This window comes from Camelina sativa, chromosome 11 (genome assembly GCF_030686135.1).
Source record: "Camelina sativa cultivar CO46 ecotype springtype chromosome 11, ASM3068613v1".
Lineage (NCBI taxonomy): Eukaryota > Viridiplantae > Streptophyta > Magnoliopsida > Brassicales > Brassicaceae > Camelina > Camelina sativa.
Window position 1 is genome coordinate 38,288,178 of NC_141890.1, and position 21,590 is coordinate 38,309,767.

General features: G+C 39.1%; 3 protein-coding genes across 10 annotated transcripts; all 3 read right to left on the reverse strand.

Annotated features, from left to right (window-relative positions):
- Nucleotides 1–7,699: 7,699 nt before the first annotated feature.
- On the reverse strand, nucleotides 7,700–10,617 carry LOC147935123 (uncharacterized). The gene is made up of 8 exons (XM_087472865.1): nucleotides 10,304–10,617; nucleotides 9,994–10,108; nucleotides 9,670–9,888; nucleotides 9,467–9,583; nucleotides 8,721–9,059; nucleotides 8,431–8,586; nucleotides 8,026–8,128; nucleotides 7,700–7,935 (listed from the first exon to the last, which is right to left on the reverse strand). The coding sequence occupies exons 1-8, from the start codon at nucleotides 10,615–10,617 to the stop codon at nucleotides 7,700–7,702; spliced, it is 1,599 nt and encodes a 532-aa protein (XP_087328991.1).
- LOC147935124 (uncharacterized) lies at nucleotides 10,614–11,087 on the reverse strand. The gene has a single exon (XM_087472866.1). The coding sequence runs from the start codon at nucleotides 11,085–11,087 to the stop codon at nucleotides 10,614–10,616; it is 474 nt and encodes a 157-aa protein (XP_087328992.1).
- A 2,842-nt stretch (nucleotides 11,088–13,929) lies between these two features.
- Nucleotides 13,930–21,414, reverse strand: LOC104725294 (MMS19 nucleotide excision repair protein homolog). 8 transcript variants are annotated; one of them, XR_015572149.1, is made up of 20 exons: nucleotides 21,114–21,372; nucleotides 20,958–21,020; nucleotides 20,812–20,866; nucleotides 20,644–20,741; nucleotides 20,371–20,525; nucleotides 20,203–20,262; nucleotides 19,606–19,794; nucleotides 19,456–19,509; nucleotides 18,903–18,989; nucleotides 18,099–18,807; nucleotides 17,568–17,947; nucleotides 17,364–17,437; nucleotides 16,660–16,765; nucleotides 15,708–16,563; nucleotides 15,236–15,311; nucleotides 15,053–15,164; nucleotides 14,717–14,793; nucleotides 14,538–14,618; nucleotides 14,377–14,456; nucleotides 13,930–14,302 (listed from the first exon to the last, which is right to left on the reverse strand). XR_015572149.1 is itself a non-coding variant. In XM_010443925.3 (20 exons), the coding sequence occupies exons 1-20, from the start codon at nucleotides 21,183–21,185 to the stop codon at nucleotides 14,269–14,271; spliced, it is 3,408 nt and encodes a 1,135-aa protein (XP_010442227.2). In that variant the 5' UTR covers nucleotides 21,186–21,414; the 3' UTR covers nucleotides 13,930–14,268. The 8 variants fall into 8 exon arrangements, 6 of the variants coding, with proteins under 6 accessions (XP_010442227.2, XP_010442228.2, XP_087330916.1 ...); XR_015572148.1 differs by having other exon boundaries at nucleotides 20,371–20,529; nucleotides 21,114–21,327; XM_010443925.3 differs by having other exon boundaries at nucleotides 15,708–16,549; nucleotides 20,371–20,529; nucleotides 21,114–21,414.
- Nucleotides 21,415–21,590: the final 176 nt, after the last annotated feature.

The following is a 21,590-nucleotide window of genomic DNA, read 5'->3' on the forward strand; positions in this document are numbered from 1 at the left end:
TGAGACACATTTACTCGAAGAAGGATACCAAGCCAAGACTGTTGAGATGAGCCGTATCTGTACAAAAGAGGTTCTGATGGTCTGTTCAGAAGATGCATAGCAGAAGAGGAAGTGCAGGGAGTGCTTGAACACTGTCATGGTTCCACCTATGGAGGTCATTGTGCCACATTTAAGACAGCTCAGAAGGTTCTTCAAGCGGGTCTCTGGTGGCCAACCTTGTTCAAGTACGCTCACAGTTTCATCACTAAGTGTGATGCTTGTCAGAGGATGGGCAACATCACAAGGAGGAACGTGATGCCCCAGAATCCGATCCTGGAAGTAGAGATATTTGATGTTTATGGCATAGACTTCATGGGTCCTTTCAACCCTCCATCAAATGGTAATGTCTATATTCTGGTGGCGGTTGATTATGTTTCTAAATGGGTTGAAGCCATTGCCAGTCCTACCAATGATCACAAGGTTGTTCTGAAGCTGTTCAAAAGTATAATTTTCCAAGGTATGGGATACCCAGAGCAGTGATCAGTGATGGTGGAACTCACTTTTTCAACAAGGTGTTTGAGAGTATGCTGAGAAAGTATGGGGTCAAGCACAAGGTGTCTATTGCGTATCACCCTCGAATAAGCAGATCAAGGGTATCTTGTCAAGGATTGTTGGGGTTTCGAAGAAAGATTGGTCTGTCAAGCTGGACGAGACTCTCTGGGCGTACAGAACAGCTTTCAAGACACCAATAGGCAGAACACCATTTCAGTTGGTCTATGGTAAGGCATGTCACCTCCCTGTGGAGGTTGAGTACAAGGCGCTTTGGGCTATCAAGCTGCTGAACTTGGATATTGATATAGCTCAGGCTAAGAGGACTCTTGATCTACATGAGTTGGAAGAAATTAGACTTGATGCCTATGAGAGCTCAAAGATTTACAAAGAAAGAACCAAAAATTTTCATGATAAGAAAATTGTTGTCAAGGAGCTCAAGGCTGGAGATCAGGTTTTGCTTTTCAACTCCAGACTTAAGTTATTTCCTGGAAAGCTTAAGTCAAGGTGGTCTGGACCTTTTGAAGTCAAGGAAGTTCTGCCATTCAGAGCAATTACTCTTCTGGACAAGGATTGTAGTGAATTCACTGTAAATGGTCAGAGAGTCAAGAAATATTTAGCTGATCAAGTCCGAACAGAGGGGTCTTCTGTGCTCCTCTATAAACCCCCAAAACCTTAAAAGGTGAAAAGTCAAGCTAGAGACTTTAAACAAACTCACTTGGGAGGAAGTCCCAAAGGTATCACTGTAAATATATTTTTTTTAGGATCCTTGTGTTTTTAATTTTTGTTTCTTGTTTTCTTGTGTTCAGGAATCTACATAAGGGAGTTTAAGCAACAGAAAAAAAAAATGCAGTTAAACGAGTGAGTTTAGCGTAAAGTCGAGTATAATGAGTTTTACAGAAGAGATTGAGGATTAAAAAAATATAAGGGAGAAGCAGAGTCAAAAGAGTGTGTCGGTCTCATGGGGAACGGAAGAAAATACAGAGAAGAATCTCTATTACATCCCATTTATCACTTTTCTCCTCTCTCCCACGTGCCTATCATTTCAACCTCTCTCACCACTTGTTTCCCACCACTAGACATATCATCTTTATGTCTCATCTTCTCACATCACCCCAACATCAATCTCATTTTCTTCTCCCACTTGAACGACATTTTCACCATCCCCATTATTTAATCAACACTCTCCTCACTCTTTACTCCTATCAACCAAACACAATTTTATCTCCTCATAACATTCACTTCACTTCATCATCTCCACACTCCACTTGCTCGCCGACCAGTGCCCACTCGACTGCCAGACACTCTCGCTCGTGCCACTCTTGTCACTCTTGCCGAACACTCTCGCTCGAGCCACACTCGTCACTCTCGCCGGATATTCTCGCTCGAGCCAACAAGTCAACCTTCACTTAGGAGCTGTCATCAACTCGTCATTTTCACCACTCGATCCAGCTTCATCACCGTCACTCGAGCCAACACGTCGCGACTCGACCTCTAGTGCACTGTTCACGCTTATATCACTTGATCCTCAGTTCCGGACCGTCTTGCTCGAGCCACTTTCGAGGCACCGATCGAGTCACCGTCACCTCGCGAGCCACACACGAAGTATCCATCAAGCCGACTTTTTCCTACTCGACCAAGCAACTCATCTCCGAAGTCTCAACCGGCATCAACACGTCTCACTCGATTCGACATTCACAACCTCGACTCGAGATCCACTGATCGAGCCGACTTCGTCACCCACTCTCCCAACTTTTCACTCGATCCACACGGCGAAGCTACTACTCGATCTGTATCAACCTTCCAAGTGAAACACTAAGTCACGCCGACGACTTGAATCGACTTGCTACGTGATCGGTTTACTTTCTCTTTGCACTTGTTATTTGCTCACTAACATATTAACGTTTAGCTTTGAGTTCATTATGTCTCAGAGAAGCAGGAAGAGTACTGAGCTCATTCATGAGATGAGAGAGGCGTATGGTTGTGTAGGTGGAGAACACTCATCACCCGAATCCATGGCGAAGCGATTTTTAGAAATGAAGAACATGGTCAGAGAAGCTGTTGATGGTTCTAGGCAAGCAGCAGTGTCAAGCAGACCGGCAAAACCGCTTACCAAGAGCAAGAGTCGCGGGAAGAGACCGGTACCAACTTCTACCTCAAGACAAGAGGACAGTGATTACGAACAATAGGAACATGCATTGCGTCCAGAAAAAGCGCCAAGGAAATCTGTACGACGGAAAGCATCTGAGACGAAATTGACTCCCAAGGAGTACTACGAGCTGTTCCAACAGTTGGAGTTCAGTGGAACAAGATATCCACATGTTGAGACGATGGAGAAACTAGGGATTGCGGAGGATGTTCAGTATCTATTTAGGTGGTGCCATCTGGAGAGAATTATGAACACCCCCAAGAATGGATACATAGAGGAGACAATTCAGTTCCTTTCCACTCTGGAGATGCACTTATATGCTGATGAGCCAGACACGATGTCTGATGGAGGTCTGGACTACATTACCTTCCGCGTTCACGGCCAGTTCTACAATCTTACATTCCCGACCATCAAAGAGATATTTGGATTTCCCAGCAGAACGGGAACTATGCTGCAGTTTGATAGGAACGAGGTATCCGCACTCTGGGCAATGATCGGAAGCGCGCCAACATTTACTTTATCGAAAACAAAGGCGATGAACCTGAGAAGCCCAATGTTGCGTTACTTCCAGAAGGTGGTTGCCAATGCATTTTACGCCAAGGAGATTAAGGGATACATTACGAGTGGCGAGCTTGAGATGATTGATCTCGCTCTTAAAGGACTCTCGTTCACTGCCATGGATTGCACAGCGCTGGAAGGTGGCATGGCCACCACTTCCGTCTCGCTCTACCTTCTCAACTACATAATGTCATACAAGACTTGGGTTTCGAGACTCAACAGCAACCACACTCCAGGAGTAATGTGCATGGGAGGCGTGGTGACTTGGTTTCTTGAGGCTGCTGGTGTTCCCCTACAATCCGAGCCATCCCCACCACACTGGATAGACATAAACAACGTGCGGCAGCTACACACTTTGGACTGGGGTTTGAGGAATGGACGATTGCTATACAAGTTTGTGCATCCTGCGGTTGGTCCCTCGAGATTACTCCTCCCTTCCGTCGAGTTGACTACAATCTTGAGGGGTGAGCATATCGAGTTCATCCCTCCCGCGGATACCCTATACAATTCTGAAGCTGAGGAGCAACATGTGGACGTCGCGGAAGCAGAAGCCGATCCGATGGAGGAAGACGTAGTTGAGTACTGCCATGAGCAGTTCCACTTTGAGGAGTACTCAGAACCAAGAATGGCCAAAGGGGTTAGGATAGCTCATGAACACCTCAATAAGCTTCAGCAATGGGGAAGGCAAGAGACAAGGCGCTCAACAGCTTCACCAATAGTTCACGAACTTCATGCGGAAGTTCAGCTGCTCGACATCCACCACCGCCATCCCTAGGTCTGTCCCCGAGGAAACCAGAACCACGCAGGGTCTTGCTTCATCGAGCCTCGAGCGAACTCACCAACGAACACCTTCTCCAGTCCATTCTCCAGCTCGCCAATCTTCATATGTATCCCGGCAGCGTCAGCCTTCACTCGTCCCTTCACGCCACTCGTCACATGAATCTAGGGAGAGAAGGAGACAAAGTTCGCGTGGTTCCAGAGCCTCCTCAAGTCGTCCATCAGCGCGTCGTTCTGCAGCTCAAGCTGAGCAAGAGGTTGAGCAGCGAGATGAAGCTCAGGGTGATTATCAGGACATGCAAAAGGTTGAGCAGCAGGTCGAACATCAAGGCGATTATCCGCCTACCGAGGTGGTTGTGCTAGTATCGGACCATGGTGAGTCCAGAGTTGACGACATGCAGTGCGGCGAGCAGCCAAACACTTATCAGAACACACAAGCGGTGGAGCAGCAAGTTGACCCACCAGCTGAGGCCACTCCCGTGGATCCCAAACAAGGTGAAGGACAGAGTCAGCATCACGCACCAACTCCTTAGGCGAGCTCCGACTCCTTCTTCTACTACTGAGGTACTCCCACCTTCCCTTTGTATATACCATTTCATTCATGCATTGGTTTTGTTGTGATTCTCAAATCCTTCTGCAAATTTTTCTTACACAGGAGACTGTGTAATTTAAGTTTGGGGGAGGGTTTGAGATGATATATATGATGTTGTGTTTTGTGATTCTTATTTCAAAATTTTGCATAATATCATGTTTGAGTCTGCATCCATATATTTGCATAGAAAAACCATAAAAAATTTGAAAAACAAAATTTCGAAAATTTCCACAAAAACAGAGTGTTCATGTAGTTTACACTTGCATATCAGGATTGAGTCTAGTGTTATTCATATAGGGTTGTTGCATTTAGCATAGGGGTTGATGATGATTGTAACCTTGTAATCATGCTGGATTCAATAGGATAGGATCAAAGCCCTTATTATTAGTTCTTTGATGCTTGTTGATTGAACTTGAAATGCAAGACTAAACCAGGTTTTGATTTCTCGAAATTGCATTCTAGTCTTGATTGAAACATTTTTTGAATTGACATCATTCCCTATCTATCTGAACCTAATCTTGACTTGCAATTATCTTGTTATGCATTGAAGTTGAACTCATGGATACCATATACATACTTGGATTATCTTTCACATTTTTACCACCCTTGTCAATCCAAGTAGCTGATTCCCATCTTTGGAACAGTTTCCCGCACCCTTAACTAACCATTCTTTCAAGCCAATTGTATTCTTGAGTGTCAGGCCTTTTCCGAGTTGAGCTTGTTAGAAAGTGTTAGGTTCTAACCGACAAGAGTAGGATCCTGTGTAGTTCTAGTTCGCGTTATCTGGACTAGTAGGACTAGGTGAGAACTCAATTTTGGGTATTGGGTATGGATTTGTGCAGAAAAGTAAAGGGTAGAAATTCTTAAGGAGGGGGATGTGTTTTCAAAGTTTACAAGTCTAGTAAAGGATTTGGGTTGAGCAAAGTAAAAAAGAGTTATTGGTTCTGGGCATAAAATAAAAAGATTAGACAAAGAAAAGAAAGTAAAAATGCTTAAGATGTTTAGAGTCCTTAGAAGAAAAGAAAAAGAACCATAGTGATAATAAAGATTTCCCAATCCGCTAGAATGAAAAGAAGTGAGCTCCTCCTAAGACTAAGTGTAAAGAGTTTGAGATGATGTTTCTGATGAAGGGTAGAGATAGGACCAACTTCTGGGTTAGAATGTTAGAACTGAGTTTCCCTGGGGACCTTTGGGTAGACAGGGCGCTGCTCTTGTATGTATTAGTTGGTTTTAACCTTTAGCCTTCTCCTAAGCTCAACTCCTTTTCGTGAGAGAACCTTGTTCTGTATTGATAAAACCACTTGAAAAGGAGACCATCTTTGTCTCTGACCTTTTACCCTAGCCAAATGAGTTCAATGACATTGTTTAGCTTGATTCACGGTTCTCTGTTAATGAATGTTAAAGGGAGTAATTGATAGGATTGTATGTGTAGATTAAAGATCAGAATCGTTTCAATTAAGTTAAGAAATAAAATTCTTTCACCATGCATCATAGAACTAAAAACAAGGACCTTGATTCTAACTATTTTATTCAGCATGTTTTAGGTTCTGAGACCCCATCTTCACACCTCTCTTCCATACTTTGTTCTTGATCGTTTGCTTGAGGGCAAGCAAAGACTAAGTTTGGGGAGTTGATATGTCTATATTTTGTCTCTCCTTAGCATATATTTATCATTCATTTAGCTAGAATAACTCATTGTTTTGCATCATTTTCTAGTCTTTTCTATACACTTTGCATGTCTAGATAGTTCTTGCATCATCCTTGCACACATTGTGCATTTTGGAGTATTTCAGGTATCTAGGAGACGTCGGAAATGCATCGTTCGAGCCACCGTTCGAGCCGTCGTTCGAGTCACCGTTCGGGCCACCCATTCGAGTCACCGTTCGAGCCACCCGTTCGAGCCACCCTTCAAGTCACCTTCGAGCCGTCCGTTCGACCTCGCTCGAGCCAGCCTCACCACGCGTCACTCGAGCCATCTTGATCGAGCCACTGGATGCACACCGACTCGTTCGCATATGTCAGGAAGACGCTCCGTCTTACACGCTTGGGGAGATTGCCAAACCGACTCTTAGCCTTGTCGTTTTAAGTTTTAGAGATTTACATGTTTTTACTATAAATACATTTGGTTAAGTATTGGCTGGAGACATCTTTTATCTCGTTTTTTTCTAAGGTTTAACTAGCCACCAAAAACGTTCTCTGATCTTGTAGTCCAGATAACTTTGATTTTATTGAGTTTTTGCATTTGATTTCGTGTACAAAGTTTTTCACCTCATTTTTATCTATCTTACTATGCTTGGTTCAATGTTTTCCGAATTCGTATCTTTGATGATGATTTCTGGATCTGAGTAGTGTGATTGTTCTTGAGGACGGGATAGATTAGGTGGAGGATCTTAGTATGTAGGGTGTTTAAGCTTAGATTCGTATGATTCCCTTCTGGACTAGAGTTAGAAATACTAGTTTCTCTCTGATCAATTGGAACTAGGTCTTAGACATTTCCACACCCAAAAGGTGTTTGATGAAATGTCTGACCAACTAGTACCAGAGACTTACATTACTAGCCTAAGAGATTAGTTGTCTAGGATGTTTATTGACGTGAATGAACTTGTTTCTCATGCCATGTTTGATCATGTTTCTCTAGCGAGAGCTTGGTTTGGAAGTGGTTGAGTCTGAGTAGCTTCTGTCAAGAGATTGGATTAGCTAAGTCGTGATGTTCATTGTTTAGGGATAGTTTGCTTGTGGCATGTTAAACACTCTGTACACTAGGATACTCCATCGACATCAATTACTCCCATCCTTAGGACTTCTATCTTTCTGATTTTTATTACATCCTGAAACTGTTTATGATCTTGCTATCTAATTCTTGCCTAGACTCGTTTTTTGTTTTCATTTATTTTTGCTTCTTGTCATACATTCTCGTTTCTAGTCCTGTAGCTCATTTTCGTTTTGCATTCTGATCATTCTAGGATTGTTAGATAAAAACACTCTCTTTGAATTGGCTTGACTTGTAAAATCTTGATTGTATCTTGAGTGACTAGCATCATCCCATTTGGATTGATACCTTAAGTACTACAACTACATAAGGTTAATTGAACCTACTAGGATAGACACACAAAAAGCCTAGTATCAGTTAGATACATCAAATGCCCAACAAGACTTATGTACATTTCCCTAACTTCAAGTAACTCTCCAGATGTATTGGAAAGCGTTAAGTTGGGAATCATAGGAGTAGAAGCGGGTTTATAGGCCAACATACCAGCAGAAGAGAGCAATTCCAATGTATATTTACGTTGACAGATAGAAATTCTCTCTGTGTTCCGAGAAATTTCCAGGCCTAAGAAATACTTCAAAGGACCAAGTTCTCACATTTTGAAATAGATCTTGGGAACATTTGTCAATTGAGTTGCTGATGCTTCTATTGTACTCGCAATCACAATGTCATCAACATAGACAAGGACTGCCACAAACTCACTCTCACCATATTTGACAAATAAAGTGTGATCACCATGAACTTTAATGAAGCCAAGCTGTAGGCGACAAGCAGAAAACTTTAAAAACCATTGTCGAGACATCTGCTTTAGACCATAAATTGATTTCTTGAGACGACAAACAACATTCTTAGGCAATTGGTCCCCCTACCCTCCGGAAACTTCATATATATCTCCTCCTCCAAGTCGCCATTCAAAAAAGCATTCGAAATATCCAACTGATTAGGAAACCATTTATTTGACTGAGACCTTCAAAAGCAACTTCAAAGTAGCCATTTTAGCCACATGATCAACGTTTCATTTTATTCCAACCCTTCCTTCTATGTGTATCCTTTGGCTACCAAGCGAGCTTTGTATCTCTCTAGACTCCCATCAGCATGAAACTTCAACATGAAAACCCACTTACAACCCACTCCTTTCTTCCCCGGAGGTAAACTGGTTACATCCCAAGTGTTTGTCCTTTCCATAGCTCCAATCTCTGTATCTACAAAATCACTCTGTTTGGAATTCTTTGCCTCAGAATATGATTGAGGGATTGGAATTTGAGTGATATGAGTGACGTAAGAAAAATGTGAGGGATAGAGTTTGGAATAGGAAAGATAAGATGAAATGGGGAAACAACATCACTAACAAGAGAATAACAATGATAGTCTAGCAAGTGAGCAGGAGGTTTCTTAGCTCGATGAGATATGGAAATTTGTGTTTGTGGAGAAATTTGTGTTGGTGGAGAAGGTTGTGAAGAAGGGATTGAAAAACTATTAATTGGAGGAAAAGAATCCATCGATGTGATCATTTCAGCAGACAAGTCAGCTTGTCTCCCTTTTGCCAGTGGAAACACTTCTTCACAAAACTCAACATTTCTGGATATGAAAACTCTGTTACTTTCTGAATCCATTATCTTGTAACCTTTATAACTGGCAAGGTAACCAAGGAAGATGCAAGCCATTGATCGAGGTTGAAACTTATGTCTCTGTTTTGGAGAAAGGGATCCATATCAGAGACAACCGAGAGTTTTAATCTGATCATAAACGGGCTTCTTACCGGTGAGGATTTCAAAAGGAGTCATATTTGAGAGCAGAGCAGAGGGCAATTTGTTAATAAGAAACACTACAGTGAGAATGCAATCTCCCTAGTAGGCTAACGGGACTTGAGACTAAAACATGAGGGCCCTTGCTACATTGAGGATACGTTGGTGCTTACGTTCCACAATGGAGTTTTGTTCTGGTGTTTCCCGGCATGAATGGTAAGAGACGATCCCATGTTCTTGATAAAACTTGGTAAACCTCAATTGTTGAGCATTATCGGATCTTACTGCCTTTACTTTCACGTTATACTGATTCTCTACTTTTTTAATGAATCTGGAAACACTTTCAATACTTTTGACTCAGTTTTGAGAAGATAAACCCATGTAGCTCGTGAATGATCATCCACTAATTTCAAAAAATTCTTATATCCATCAACAGTTTCCACTGAAAAAGGTGCCCTTAAGTCAATCTGTAACAACTCAAAATTCGAATTACATAGATTGTTTGATGAGAGGAAAGACAACTTCTTTTGCTTAGCCAAATGAAAAACATGACACTAAGTTGAGCCTTTATTCTTATGTCTTGATGTTCCCCAAACTTTTGATATAGCACCCACTCGTGAATAAAAGGGTTTCCAAGCGTCTTGTGCCACATGTTAATGTCCACCACTGCATTCACTGAGACTGAGACTGATGGAGGTGGAGGTGTTGTGTCTAGCACATAGAGGTTTCCAATCCTTCTACCTTGTCCAATGGTCGATCCCCTAGTAAGATCCTGTATTTCACAACAAGAAGGATCAAAAATAACCTTGGAGCCTAAACAAGACGTTAAAGAGCTGATGCTGATCAGATTCAAGTGAAATTCAGTGATAAACAGAACATTGCAGAGAATCATGTCACTGTTAAGTCTTATTTTCCCTATACCACTGATTTTAACAGTTGATCCAGTTGGCATATTGACATAGCTTTCAATAGTAGTATCCAAAGAGATAAAACTGTTTCAGTCATATGAAACATGGTGAGTTGAACCAAAGTCAATCACCCATGTTCCACTTGAAAGGCTATGTTGAGAAACCGCTAGGATGCCAACAAAGTAAAAGGTAGAAGGAGAGAATGAGATAATAGTGTAATCAACCGCAGAGTGTGATGGTCCTGCATTAGTGTTAATGGAGGTAGAAGGTGTCTATAACTTTGCATTGAAGAGAGCCACAAAGTGTTGAATCTGATCCTTAGTAAGATTGCCAATCAAACTCTCTAGATTGTCATTTGATGAGGTAGGTTGTGGTGCCATGGAAACATGAGCAGCAACAATAGGCGGCTTCTGTGACTTATCAGAAATCTTGCCTTTGTATCCAGGTGGGAAGCCATGTTTCTTGTAACACCTCTCTACAATGTGACATCCTTTGTTGCAAAACAAACAGATAGGACGTCCTTTCTTAGGCACATTATGCACATAGCAAATCATTTGTGGTTCCGCATAAGTAATATTAACCATTAAAGTCATTTTTGAAACCTAACAGCCGGCTGAGCAACTGTGGGAGAGAAATTTTTCTGACTATCATCTTGGTCAAGAATGTTGTAAACTTCCACAAGAGAAGGAAGCACTTTCTTAGCAATGATCTGCCTTCTCACAATTGCATAAGATTCATTCAAACCTGCCAAGAATTTAACTGTCATTGATCTCTCTACTTTTTTCTGCCATCTAGCCGCCTTACCACAAATACAAGGCTCATCCAACTCCTTTGTATTGTCTAGCTGATCCCACAGTATCTTCAATTGAGTAAAGTATTCAGAGAGAGACATGGTACCTTGGCGTAAGTCTTGAATCTTCTGAATCAGATTGTATGTGCGTGGCAAGTTGGTCAAATGAAAACGACCATAAATGTCACGCCATATGGAGCTAGCATCACAGATACGTAGGATACTGCGATAAATCTGAGGAGACACAAAGTTCAACAACCAAGATTTGACCATGCTATTACATCTAGACTATAGACGAAAATTGCTATCTGATTCAAGAGGTCTAGGTGAGGTTCCATCAATAAAACCTATCTTGTTCTTTGCATCTAAAGCGATCAGCACAATTTCACTCCAATCATCATAATTTGTTCCATCTATATGATTAGAAACAATATTCAAATCTGGATGATCAGCACTATGCATAAAAAAACGGAGAATGGTTCGGATCGATGAAATTTGGTGTTGGTTCAGCTCGTGAAGCTTCAATAGCCTGAGATCCAGCTGCTAAAGGAGAGATGGGAGGAGAAACAACAGCACCAGTAGATCAAGGACGACTTCCGGGTAGCTGAGCTTGTCGAAGTCTTTGAACAAGCTGGTTTCCGAGAGGCTCGAGCAACCGTCACCATCGATGCTTGTAACAAACGAATGGGATGAAGAATCAAGCTCAAAAACAAAGAAAAAAGATTGAAATCAGAGTAGATCTGAGCTTGACGGCTCTGCTACTATATTACGATCAGAGAGAAGAAGATATAAGAAAAGTTTGTTAGAGAAAGTTCTAAAAAATTTTATTCTTCATTAAATGAATCAAAAGATTGTACATGTGAGTTGTTTATATACAAATACAAATATCTTATCTGAGTTAACCAATTAAGCTAACCAATCTATTAACTTGAAGCGAATATCAATTCCAATAAGGAATGTAGGATGACGGAGAGTCTGAACTATCGCCAGTAGTGACGGCTTCGACGAGGAAGATGGCGAAAATAAATATTAGAGGTAACTTGCCCAAGAAGTAACCGGAATAACAAGACCGTTCAGCTTTTTTTGCCATTGAAAAATAAAGTTATGATGGTGTTGTTGATCTCAACATGGTTCTTATATAGTAGTACTATTTACTATATACTTTGTCCGTTTCAAAATATAAGATGTTTTAACTAAAGCACGCAGATTAAAATTTTTTTACTTTTAACAGGTTCAACCAATCAAAAACAATACTACTTGATATAAAATACTAAACTAATCTAAAAGTTGCATAGAAACTTAAAAACATCCTATATTATGAAACAGAAAATTTCTCTAAAACATCTTATATTTTGAAAGGGAGAGAATATATAACTATTTAGATATTTTTTTCTGTCGGCAGGTTTTGTCTCAAGCTATTAATTACAGTAACTGGTGTGATTAAGATACATATAAATACATAGTAATCATATAAATTAATGACTCAGTCATCTAAACTACTGGTTGATAATTCTCGCACGTTTTTCAGGATCCTTCAAGAATTCAACGCTTACCTTCATTAATACTTAGGGACAGGTGGTCAACTTGTGATAAACGATATGCAGAGCCATGAGTTTTATTCAAATACTATTTTAAACCTCATACACTTTGATGTACAAGAAATGTGATCTGTGTGTTACATTGATTTGATAGTAAAAAATTGTACTAATTTAAGTTTATTTAAAATATTTTAAAAATAAATTTTTGACATTTGCAATCTTTGAAATTTATCGTTTGATTGTAAATAGGATTTTAAATACATTTTTAAAATTTATTGACATCATTTTTGCTTCCACAATCTTCGTTCTAGCCAACAAATCATAAATGAATTTTCTCTACATTAAATGGAGACCCTGTGAAGTCCTTGTCGCTTAGGTGCCAAGAAAATATGTAAAGTCTGTTGGATTCTTCAAGGAGAAGCAGGGCGATAACACTGTAATAAAGTCTATTACCCAAGCGTTGCTGCTGCCTGTGACTAAAATATCATTGACATAGACTAAGCAATAAAAAGCTTGATTCCCTTGGATCGATGTAAACGAAACCTGATGTATTTACAACAGAATTCAAAACCCCATAGAACAAAGGAAAATTTTCAACTCTTGGTACAAGCACGCATAGTTTGTTTCAGTCCATCAAGGGCCTTCTTCAAACGACAAACATGATGAGGACGTTCTGTATCCACAAAACCAGGCGGTTGATGATAACATCGTATTCTTGCCCACTTTGCTATATTTTTAATAGATTTCCAAATACGATTTCAAGTGACTGTGGAGAATTAAAGACCAATTTCAAGTATTTATGCTTCAAGATAGGTTTATAGGATTTCGTTGCTATAAATTTTATAAACATATATACAAATAAATTTTTTAATTTAATGACCGCCTGAGATTTAATTTTTAATTTAATTTGGTATTCACCATTCTTTGATTCTTGTGTGATAAAGTAGTCTTACGGTGTTTATGGTTATCAAAAAGAATCATACTAAGTATAACGTATTTGAAAAGGAACAAAGTTGAGGTGTTACAAGAACCAGGAAGATCTTTTAAGGAGTGTGAAGAGATGAAAAGTACAACACACACACACAAACTGTATTAGCTTTGAGCGATTTTATTATTGTTAATTGTGCATTATAGATGGCACATAATCACATTACAGATGATGTATTATGAATGTCAAATTCTTGATGATGTATTATGGATTATGAATTTTCACATGATTAGGCGATCCCTTCACTAAAGAAGTATTTCAATTAACCTATAGTTATTGCACTTAACCTATAGTTACGCGATCCCTTCGCCATAATGTTGCACTTATTGAAGCTCTAGCCTATAGCTGCTATGTCCGAGAAGGAAGCTATGGTATTACCTTTTTCAGTCCCATCCCATTACACTGCTTTAAAAACCCAAGTGGTCACCAATACCATATCTCGGTAAAACATCAGCAGAGAGTAATTTGATTGTATTAAATTCTTCTTTTTGTTTGGTAAAGTCTCCTTACATGCTAAGGACAGCCATATCTTGTGTAGTTTCATAAAACTACTATGATAATTGTTAAACTTTTATGTGAAATCAAATCCTTGGCTAAAATAATAAAATCTGATGAAAAATTATAAAATACAACTGGTTTTGCAAATAGCAATACATTATGAAAAGAATGTTAAAATTCAGAGATAACCTATAATTTTATTCGGATTCCCCAAATCAGTTAAAATTCACTAACCAATATACTCTACTGAAAACTACTCAACTCTAAAGTGAAAGTGTCCACTGTATCACAAATTTTTTGGTATCGCATATACATGTCTCACTCTCAATAAGGAAACTAAATCTAAAAGAATTAAGTAAAAGTGATTGCTTAAAACACTGCACTGCTTCGAAGAACATAACTTGGGCTTCCTGAATCTCTGAATTCAACTTCAGAATGGGATATTCGTGGATGTGATTGACGCCCTGATTTTGACAATGATCAGTATCGCAATTACGAGCCATAAAAATACACTATTGATGAATTTCATGTTACTAACCAAGCCTGCCTGCATTTAATTGCTTCTCCCCGAACTCTCCGTTTTGGATCATCGAGTGACTTTGCTATTGCTTGTAAAACCTTTTTAAGTTCAAAATTTCAAATTCATGAGACGCATTTCTTACTCTCTACATACTAAAACCTGCGTTTTCGATAACTAACCTGTATTCTGAAAGGATAAATTCTTCTATGCGGCAATTCCAACAGCGCAACAAGACACTGAATCGCTGTCTCCCTAACAACCTGCATTCAATTTAACATTGAACTATTATATCAAAAGATCCACGAATCAATCTCATTGAAAAAAAAAAGATGCAACTGAAGAGAAACTGATTAGTCACCATTAGATTTGGATATGATGTAAGCTTGACTAGGCATTCGATGATTATATGCGCATTATCTTCGGCAGATTGTTGTCCTGCAAACAGATCAAATGGTGGTTAATGGGAAATAAAAAAAAATGTTGTTTCTCAAAGAAAAAAATGAATATGAAATTCCTTTTGAGATTTAGTAGTTACTGAATCACTCAACCATCTGATCATAACCCCTAAAATCATTACCATATAATCATTCTTTACGGTTTGGCGCAAACGAATTAAAATCCTATAAGAACTACGTCATCTTCGACAAATGAAGCAAGATTTGATATTATAAGCTTTCGCCACGTTTCTTCTTACCTTTCGAATCAGTAAGCGTTCCAGATAAAACCAGTAATAAACTAAAGAGCGTTTCTTTCTCCACAGAGTCTATGCTTAAAACAGACAAGCCTTCCAGTATCATCGGTTGTAGCTACACAGACCAAGGACTGATAAGAAACTGTTTCTAAAGGTACAAAATACAAAGTCTATATGGAGGCTTACCTTTTTGGTATTGTCCAATATGACCGTTACTGGAACATTGGATATAACATGCGCGAGAGCTACATGCAACATTTTTCTGAAACAATGACGAAACCAGTAAGAAGAAAATCGATTAAAATCCACAATAAACTGGAACTTGCTTATTTATGATGAGTATTTGAAACTTGATGCAACAAAGAAGCCTAAACTAGTATGACTTTATTATGTGCTAGCTACACCTAGCGAAAATTAAACTATCAATCTCCAAGAGGTCTTCTTATTGTTCCAGAAAGGAACACTAATAAGGTTCTTTTAGGTGCAGTTGCATTTTTTCCTAGGGAAATGACATAGAAGGACTTATGGTGAAGGCACAGTACAACACAAGAGCATTAAAGATGTACCGAACTTTTTCTATGGAAGAGTAGTAGAACCAATCAGATATAACTTTATATAACAGAGTAACAGTATATATATATACTTAAAGCTTGTATACCTCGATAGTGGAGTCTGGAAATTCATAATCAAAGACTCCAAAATGGGAACTATTTTAGAGAAAAATCGCTGCTTATAGAGTGGCCGTATGACTGCATGAAACTTTCTGTTCAGACACACTTCAGAATCAGACATTAATATCGAGAATGCGTCTGCTGCATGTTTCATGGCAGAAGGATGTAGAGCATGCCCGGAACAATTGGTGGATTTTAAGCACTCCACTAGTAGCAGAGCTATTTCATTGACTCTTTCATCACCCCGCATGAGTAAACCTTTCCCAATCCATGCTAGTCCTGTGATAGCATGGGTTTGATGCTCCAGAGAACCACAGAAACCTAAACATATTTTTGATAAGGTTGTCTCACTTCCACATATAAATTTACCAGATCCATTGGAAGAAATCTTTTCTTCCGATGCAAAATCTGCTTGAAATATTATATCACATGCTTCTTCCATGGAACAACCGCTTGTGATATATGCTCCACCGGTACCTCGGCCCAATTTGTTAACCATTGACCCCAAAGCTTGAGCTGCTGGGATATAACCCTTATGAAGTGAGACCAAAAACAGATGTATAAGTGATTTCGCATCTGGAATGGATGCTGCGGGAGATGCGGCTATGATAACTGATGCGAATAGTGAAAGTATCAATTCATCCCTAGTGGACAGGTCACGTTGAAGATCCTCTAATGCAACAAAGGTCAAAGGAATAGACTTCATAGCTGCAAGCGTGCTTGGCAAGACCACTCTATAAGCTTTTTGGATTATACTGTTCTGTGAATCTACTAATGCAATTCCAACAATTTGGCCCATTGTTGTGATCGCTGCCTCAACAAACTCCTGCTGTAGAAGGGCAACTAAATTTATACCATAAATTCATAACATTAACAATAGATAAATCAAACCTACTTTGAAGAGAAAACAAAGGATATAAAGTTTGACCGAGCACTTACCCCACCATTAAAATCACAACTGAAAACTCCACAGGATTCAATTTGATTCCACATACTGATAGCGAAATGCACCAAGAGTTTCTCGAGACCATCTATCTCGCCCACACTATTTGAGATCAAAACAAAATAACACGAGTCAAAAGGACTGATACGAACTGACAGAAGATATAGAGAGAAACAATCTCCAATCAGATGAAAAACAGTGAAGCCCTGGATGCGCCACAAATATTTTGAAGTCTTCACCCTCTGAACGATAAAATTTGTAAATGAATAAAAGACAGAAAGAGGCTAAGATCACATCTTCGTAAAGTACTAACGTTTATCATCTCTTCTCCTCTCACAAAATAATCATAGTTATCATCTCTATTTTGTGAAGGACTAGTAGAAAAGACACTCGTGCTATTGCATTGCTTGTTGGTTTCCATGTGTTTTTATTATAAACATTCAGTGTTAAGTTGATGGGATATCTACTTTGTATGAGTTAGAAGGGGTTGACGAAGAGAAATAACACATTGAACCTTAACAGCGAGCCTAAATATTCTACCGAAGTATGATAGAGATTAACATGGAAACCAACAAGCAAGGCATACCCAAGTATCATCCAGAATTTTTGGTTGTTTACAAACAACTAAAATTCTAAACACACACGACGGCAAAGCTAGATTATCTATGAGATATAAGAAATTCAAGAAAAGTTTGGATACCGTGGAAGCAACTTGTTGGTTAAACACCCCAGGAGATGAGAGCAATTGTTAATTGACTTGAAGTTCCCATTGACCTGAAAAGTGTTATCCAAATAGTAGTTAGATACAAGGAAGCTCTCGATCCCTTGCTTGATGGAGATAGAAACAGTTATCTCGAATATAAATGAAAACTTTATGATCTGGAGTCATGGAAGCAATACATACATAGAAATCAGACAAACTGGAACAAAAAGCTTCTTCCAATCCTAGAACCAGTTTCTCCACATACTTTGGCCCAGTGGAGCAAACTTCTGAAGTTGCTTCTAGCATCATTGGATATGGAAGACCACAATGACCAGGACATGCCAATGAGACCAAATTGTCGACAACTATACTCATGTAGCTCATAGCCTTGTCAGTCTCATGATACCGATCAATAAATGAGCCGATGCAGACCAATGCTTTCAACGCCAGTTCCCACATCATTGTTTTACCACTCTTGGATGTGATGATTGATGTTAAGGTCACCAAAATCTTCTCGAATTCAGATCTCGATACAGGAGAAGAGCCACCACAAAACATACCCATAGTTAGCAAACCCTTTACTGTATTGATTCAGAAGAAAAAAAAAATAGAATTCAGTATTACATTAAAGTAGCACGGGTTCAGTATTACGTTAAAGTAGAGGCAAGAAAAAAGAGGGGAAAAAAACATTAAGATGGGATATATATCTATTAAGTAACGACACGCATTTACCTCCAAGATATACATCCGCAACAGAATCATCACTAGAGCTGTATACTGCAGAAGCAAACACCTGGATCAATGGAACTGAGAATCTTTTCACCATAGAGCACCATGATTCCTGTACACATTCAGGTGTTGGAGAACATTCCTCGAAACCCAGGGTAAGGTCTTTTGATGCTGCAAGAAGTTCGATGCAAAGATGAAGACCTCCATGATAGAGTCTGGTAGAGACCGTAGAGTTTCCGTTTTGAACAACATCGCCATTAGAAGTTTTCTCTACAATTCCTAGAGTGTTCATAAGGCGAAAGAAAAAGGTTTGAAAGATTATATTGCATGACTGAACCGAAGCTTTGGCAGAAACAGACAGTATCTGACTGATAACAAGAACCTCCAGTTTGCTTGTGTCAGGCATTCCCCTAAACTGAGAGTATCTAGAGATGGTATCAAAGACCGTGTTTATACGTATATCCTCAACGACGAAACCTAAAAAGGAGATATCTTGCTTAACAAGCCTCTGAAGAAGGCTAACAGCTTCATTGTGAATCTCATTCATTTCAAACCCTGGACTAGTGATGGATTCTAGAGCGAAGGACAAGTGTGTCCCAGTGGAAGAATAAAATGTATCTTTCAAAGCGGACCAAAGACCTCCATAATGCTTCTTCATTCTGTCTACTCCATACTTCATAGCGCAATCTTTCAGACATTTCAAAGAATCAACCTAGACAGATTTGAGTGGAACAAAAATAACTACACTTGTCCAGCATCCAGAGTGGCATATAATCTAGAACAGAAAACTACATGTTAAACACACACCTTTGCGATAGGTAGAGTAGAAGAAAGCTTTTCAAGAAGCAACGGAATAGCATAAGGTTCAAACAAAGGTGTCGAAGAGATCGCCAACTGCAAAATTGAACGACGTACATCAGTGAATTCATAATTTCTCCATTTAAACCTAATACCTTTTCACCCATTCTTGAAACTGGAAGCCATACTTAGTTAGATGTAGAAAAAATATATATATTCCTATCTACAAACCAGCATAGTAAGGAAACAGAGACAGATTTTCAAGATCAAGATTTACAGAAAATCAAGGCATCTATACCCTCAAAGCAGAGAAGCACAACAAAATCAGATATACAGGGTTAGTCACTGTATTCTGGCTTACAGCTTCCAGGGATGGACATGAGATGCAAAATAGTTATTCTGTCAAATCTTCACACCATTTTCTAAGGATCTAATTTTTTTTTTGAAGAACACTTAACCAGAATAATCAAACTTGATACTTAACCTTGAGAACCTAAACCATTGAGCTACAATAAGACAGTAAAAACTTTACTAAAATCATAAATACTGACAAGATACTCACCGATAGTCCCCTTGCGAGGTCCTCTCTTCTAATATTAGCTTCATCGTCTTTTGTCTAAAAAAAACAAAGAGAGCGCACCAAACAATTAAGTGAAAGAAAGAGAAACCCATCTATATATCAAATTAAAAAAAGGATAAGCTTTAAACTCACATGCGTAAAATGAAGTGGGAAGTAGCAACCAAAAACCTCAAAAAGATCAGATGCATCAGAAGCAAGCGGACCAGAAGGACTGGGGAACAATTGAGCCAAAAGCTCAATTAGATGAAAAGCTACTATTAAGCATTGAGGGTCTTTTTCTCCATCGATGGCTTCACATATAGCATAGACAAGTAGATTACCCTAGAAAACGGTTGTTTAGTCATAAGATTAGAACAAAGTAAGGAAAGGCCGCCAGTAGATCTAAACAAGAAACTAGACAAAAACACAAAAGTAAGATGAAATTGCGTGTGTTTTGTCTATATAGACTAGCCAAACTAGGAAAACCTGAACGTGACGCTTTTGACAAGCTGACCATATATTACATATTTGCATGTTTAGATTATTATTTGTCTTCTTAGAAGGCAGACACAAAAAGATTTAACGAGCCAAGAGCTATATATCACATATCTGCATGTTGATATTATTAATCTTTCCACCAAACTAACGCAAATAGATTTGCAAGAAACCACTCATACAATAGATCGAAATTTCAATTCTGAACTACATATCAGCAAGTAGAGGGTATTATAAACTAACATACATACATACCATAGTGGACATAGCTTCAGAGTATTGTTGTAGAAGGCACTCCAGAAGTTCAAAACCAAGCTGCAAAGTCATTTAGCAGAAAGTCGTGTATTAATTCAAGAAAAAACACCACCCAGTGTAGAACAAAGTAATTCAGATAACAGAATAGCGATAGTAACTGCTTCATACCTTGCGGTCAAGCGGTGCTAAAGCCTGCAGTTGCACATTCTGTACCATTGACTTCGCCATAGCTTGTGCATCAATGTCAGTGACCACACCAGCTACATCTTTCCTCTTCATTAAGGCCAAGCAACCAACAAGTGCCCCACGCAACGCTCTCCAATCTGCCTGATACAAGCAAATTGTTTCACTTATATGTTAAAAAAAAAAAAAAAAACCAACTAGACACATTGGAATTGAGTACAGTTCGATAAAAATCAAATTATAAAGTATCAAAATCACCAGCTTCTCGGTGAAGAATCCAACGAGAGTATGAACAATTGCATTGGCTAACGGCTTCGCTTTCAGAGAATCGAGAACCTCCGCAAGCAGGAGAATACCTAATGTTCCAATTCCGTTCAGATTGAGAGACAATATAAAAAACTAAAAAAGGCAGTGAATCGAAATAACCTCGTGCTCGAACAACGTTATCAGTTGTCGTCAAATACATCTCCATCTCTCTAATCTAAAAGATTAGCAAAATTAACAACAAAAACAACACTAGAACAAAAAGACTACAGAAGATGAAAAGTGAAGTGTGATAAAGTTTTTTTTACCAATTGGTTAATAGACAAAGAATCATTATCCAAGGAAGAAGCAATCGCTTTAAGACTATCATCCTGAGAGAGAACAAACGAAACTTGCGTAAATAAAAATATCCATGGAACTGTTCCAAGTCGTCAAATTCGAGAGCGAGAGAGAACAAAAAGTACCTGCTCAGTAGGGGAACGAGTAATGTCAACAAAAGTTCCGAGATACTGTGTGAGCTGATTCGTTTCTACCATCCTCGCACGCACGCAGAGCTTTGGGTATGAATCAATTGAGCTTTAGGGTTTTTTTATTTCTGAGGAGAGGTTTCGCGGAGCTCCGACGAGAAGAGGAAGAAGAGGAGGAAAATAAAAAAAAAGAGCCGCCAAAGGGAAGTGTGAGGAGAAGGACGGAGGAGTGGGTATTTATGTAATTTAGTTGGGTAATGGAGTCTGTTTCCGTAACCAAAAGTTTATATCATTACGTGGCGGATGTATATTATTTGGTCGCCTAAATACGCTCGCTATTTGCTTCTACTTGGGCTATTGTTAGTCAATTTCCATCTCAATGTTGGGCCTAAGATTTGAATTTTAAATGTTTCAAGCTATCTCAAAGATATTTTCCTTCATATCTGACATTTTTTTTATAATCTATATTAACAT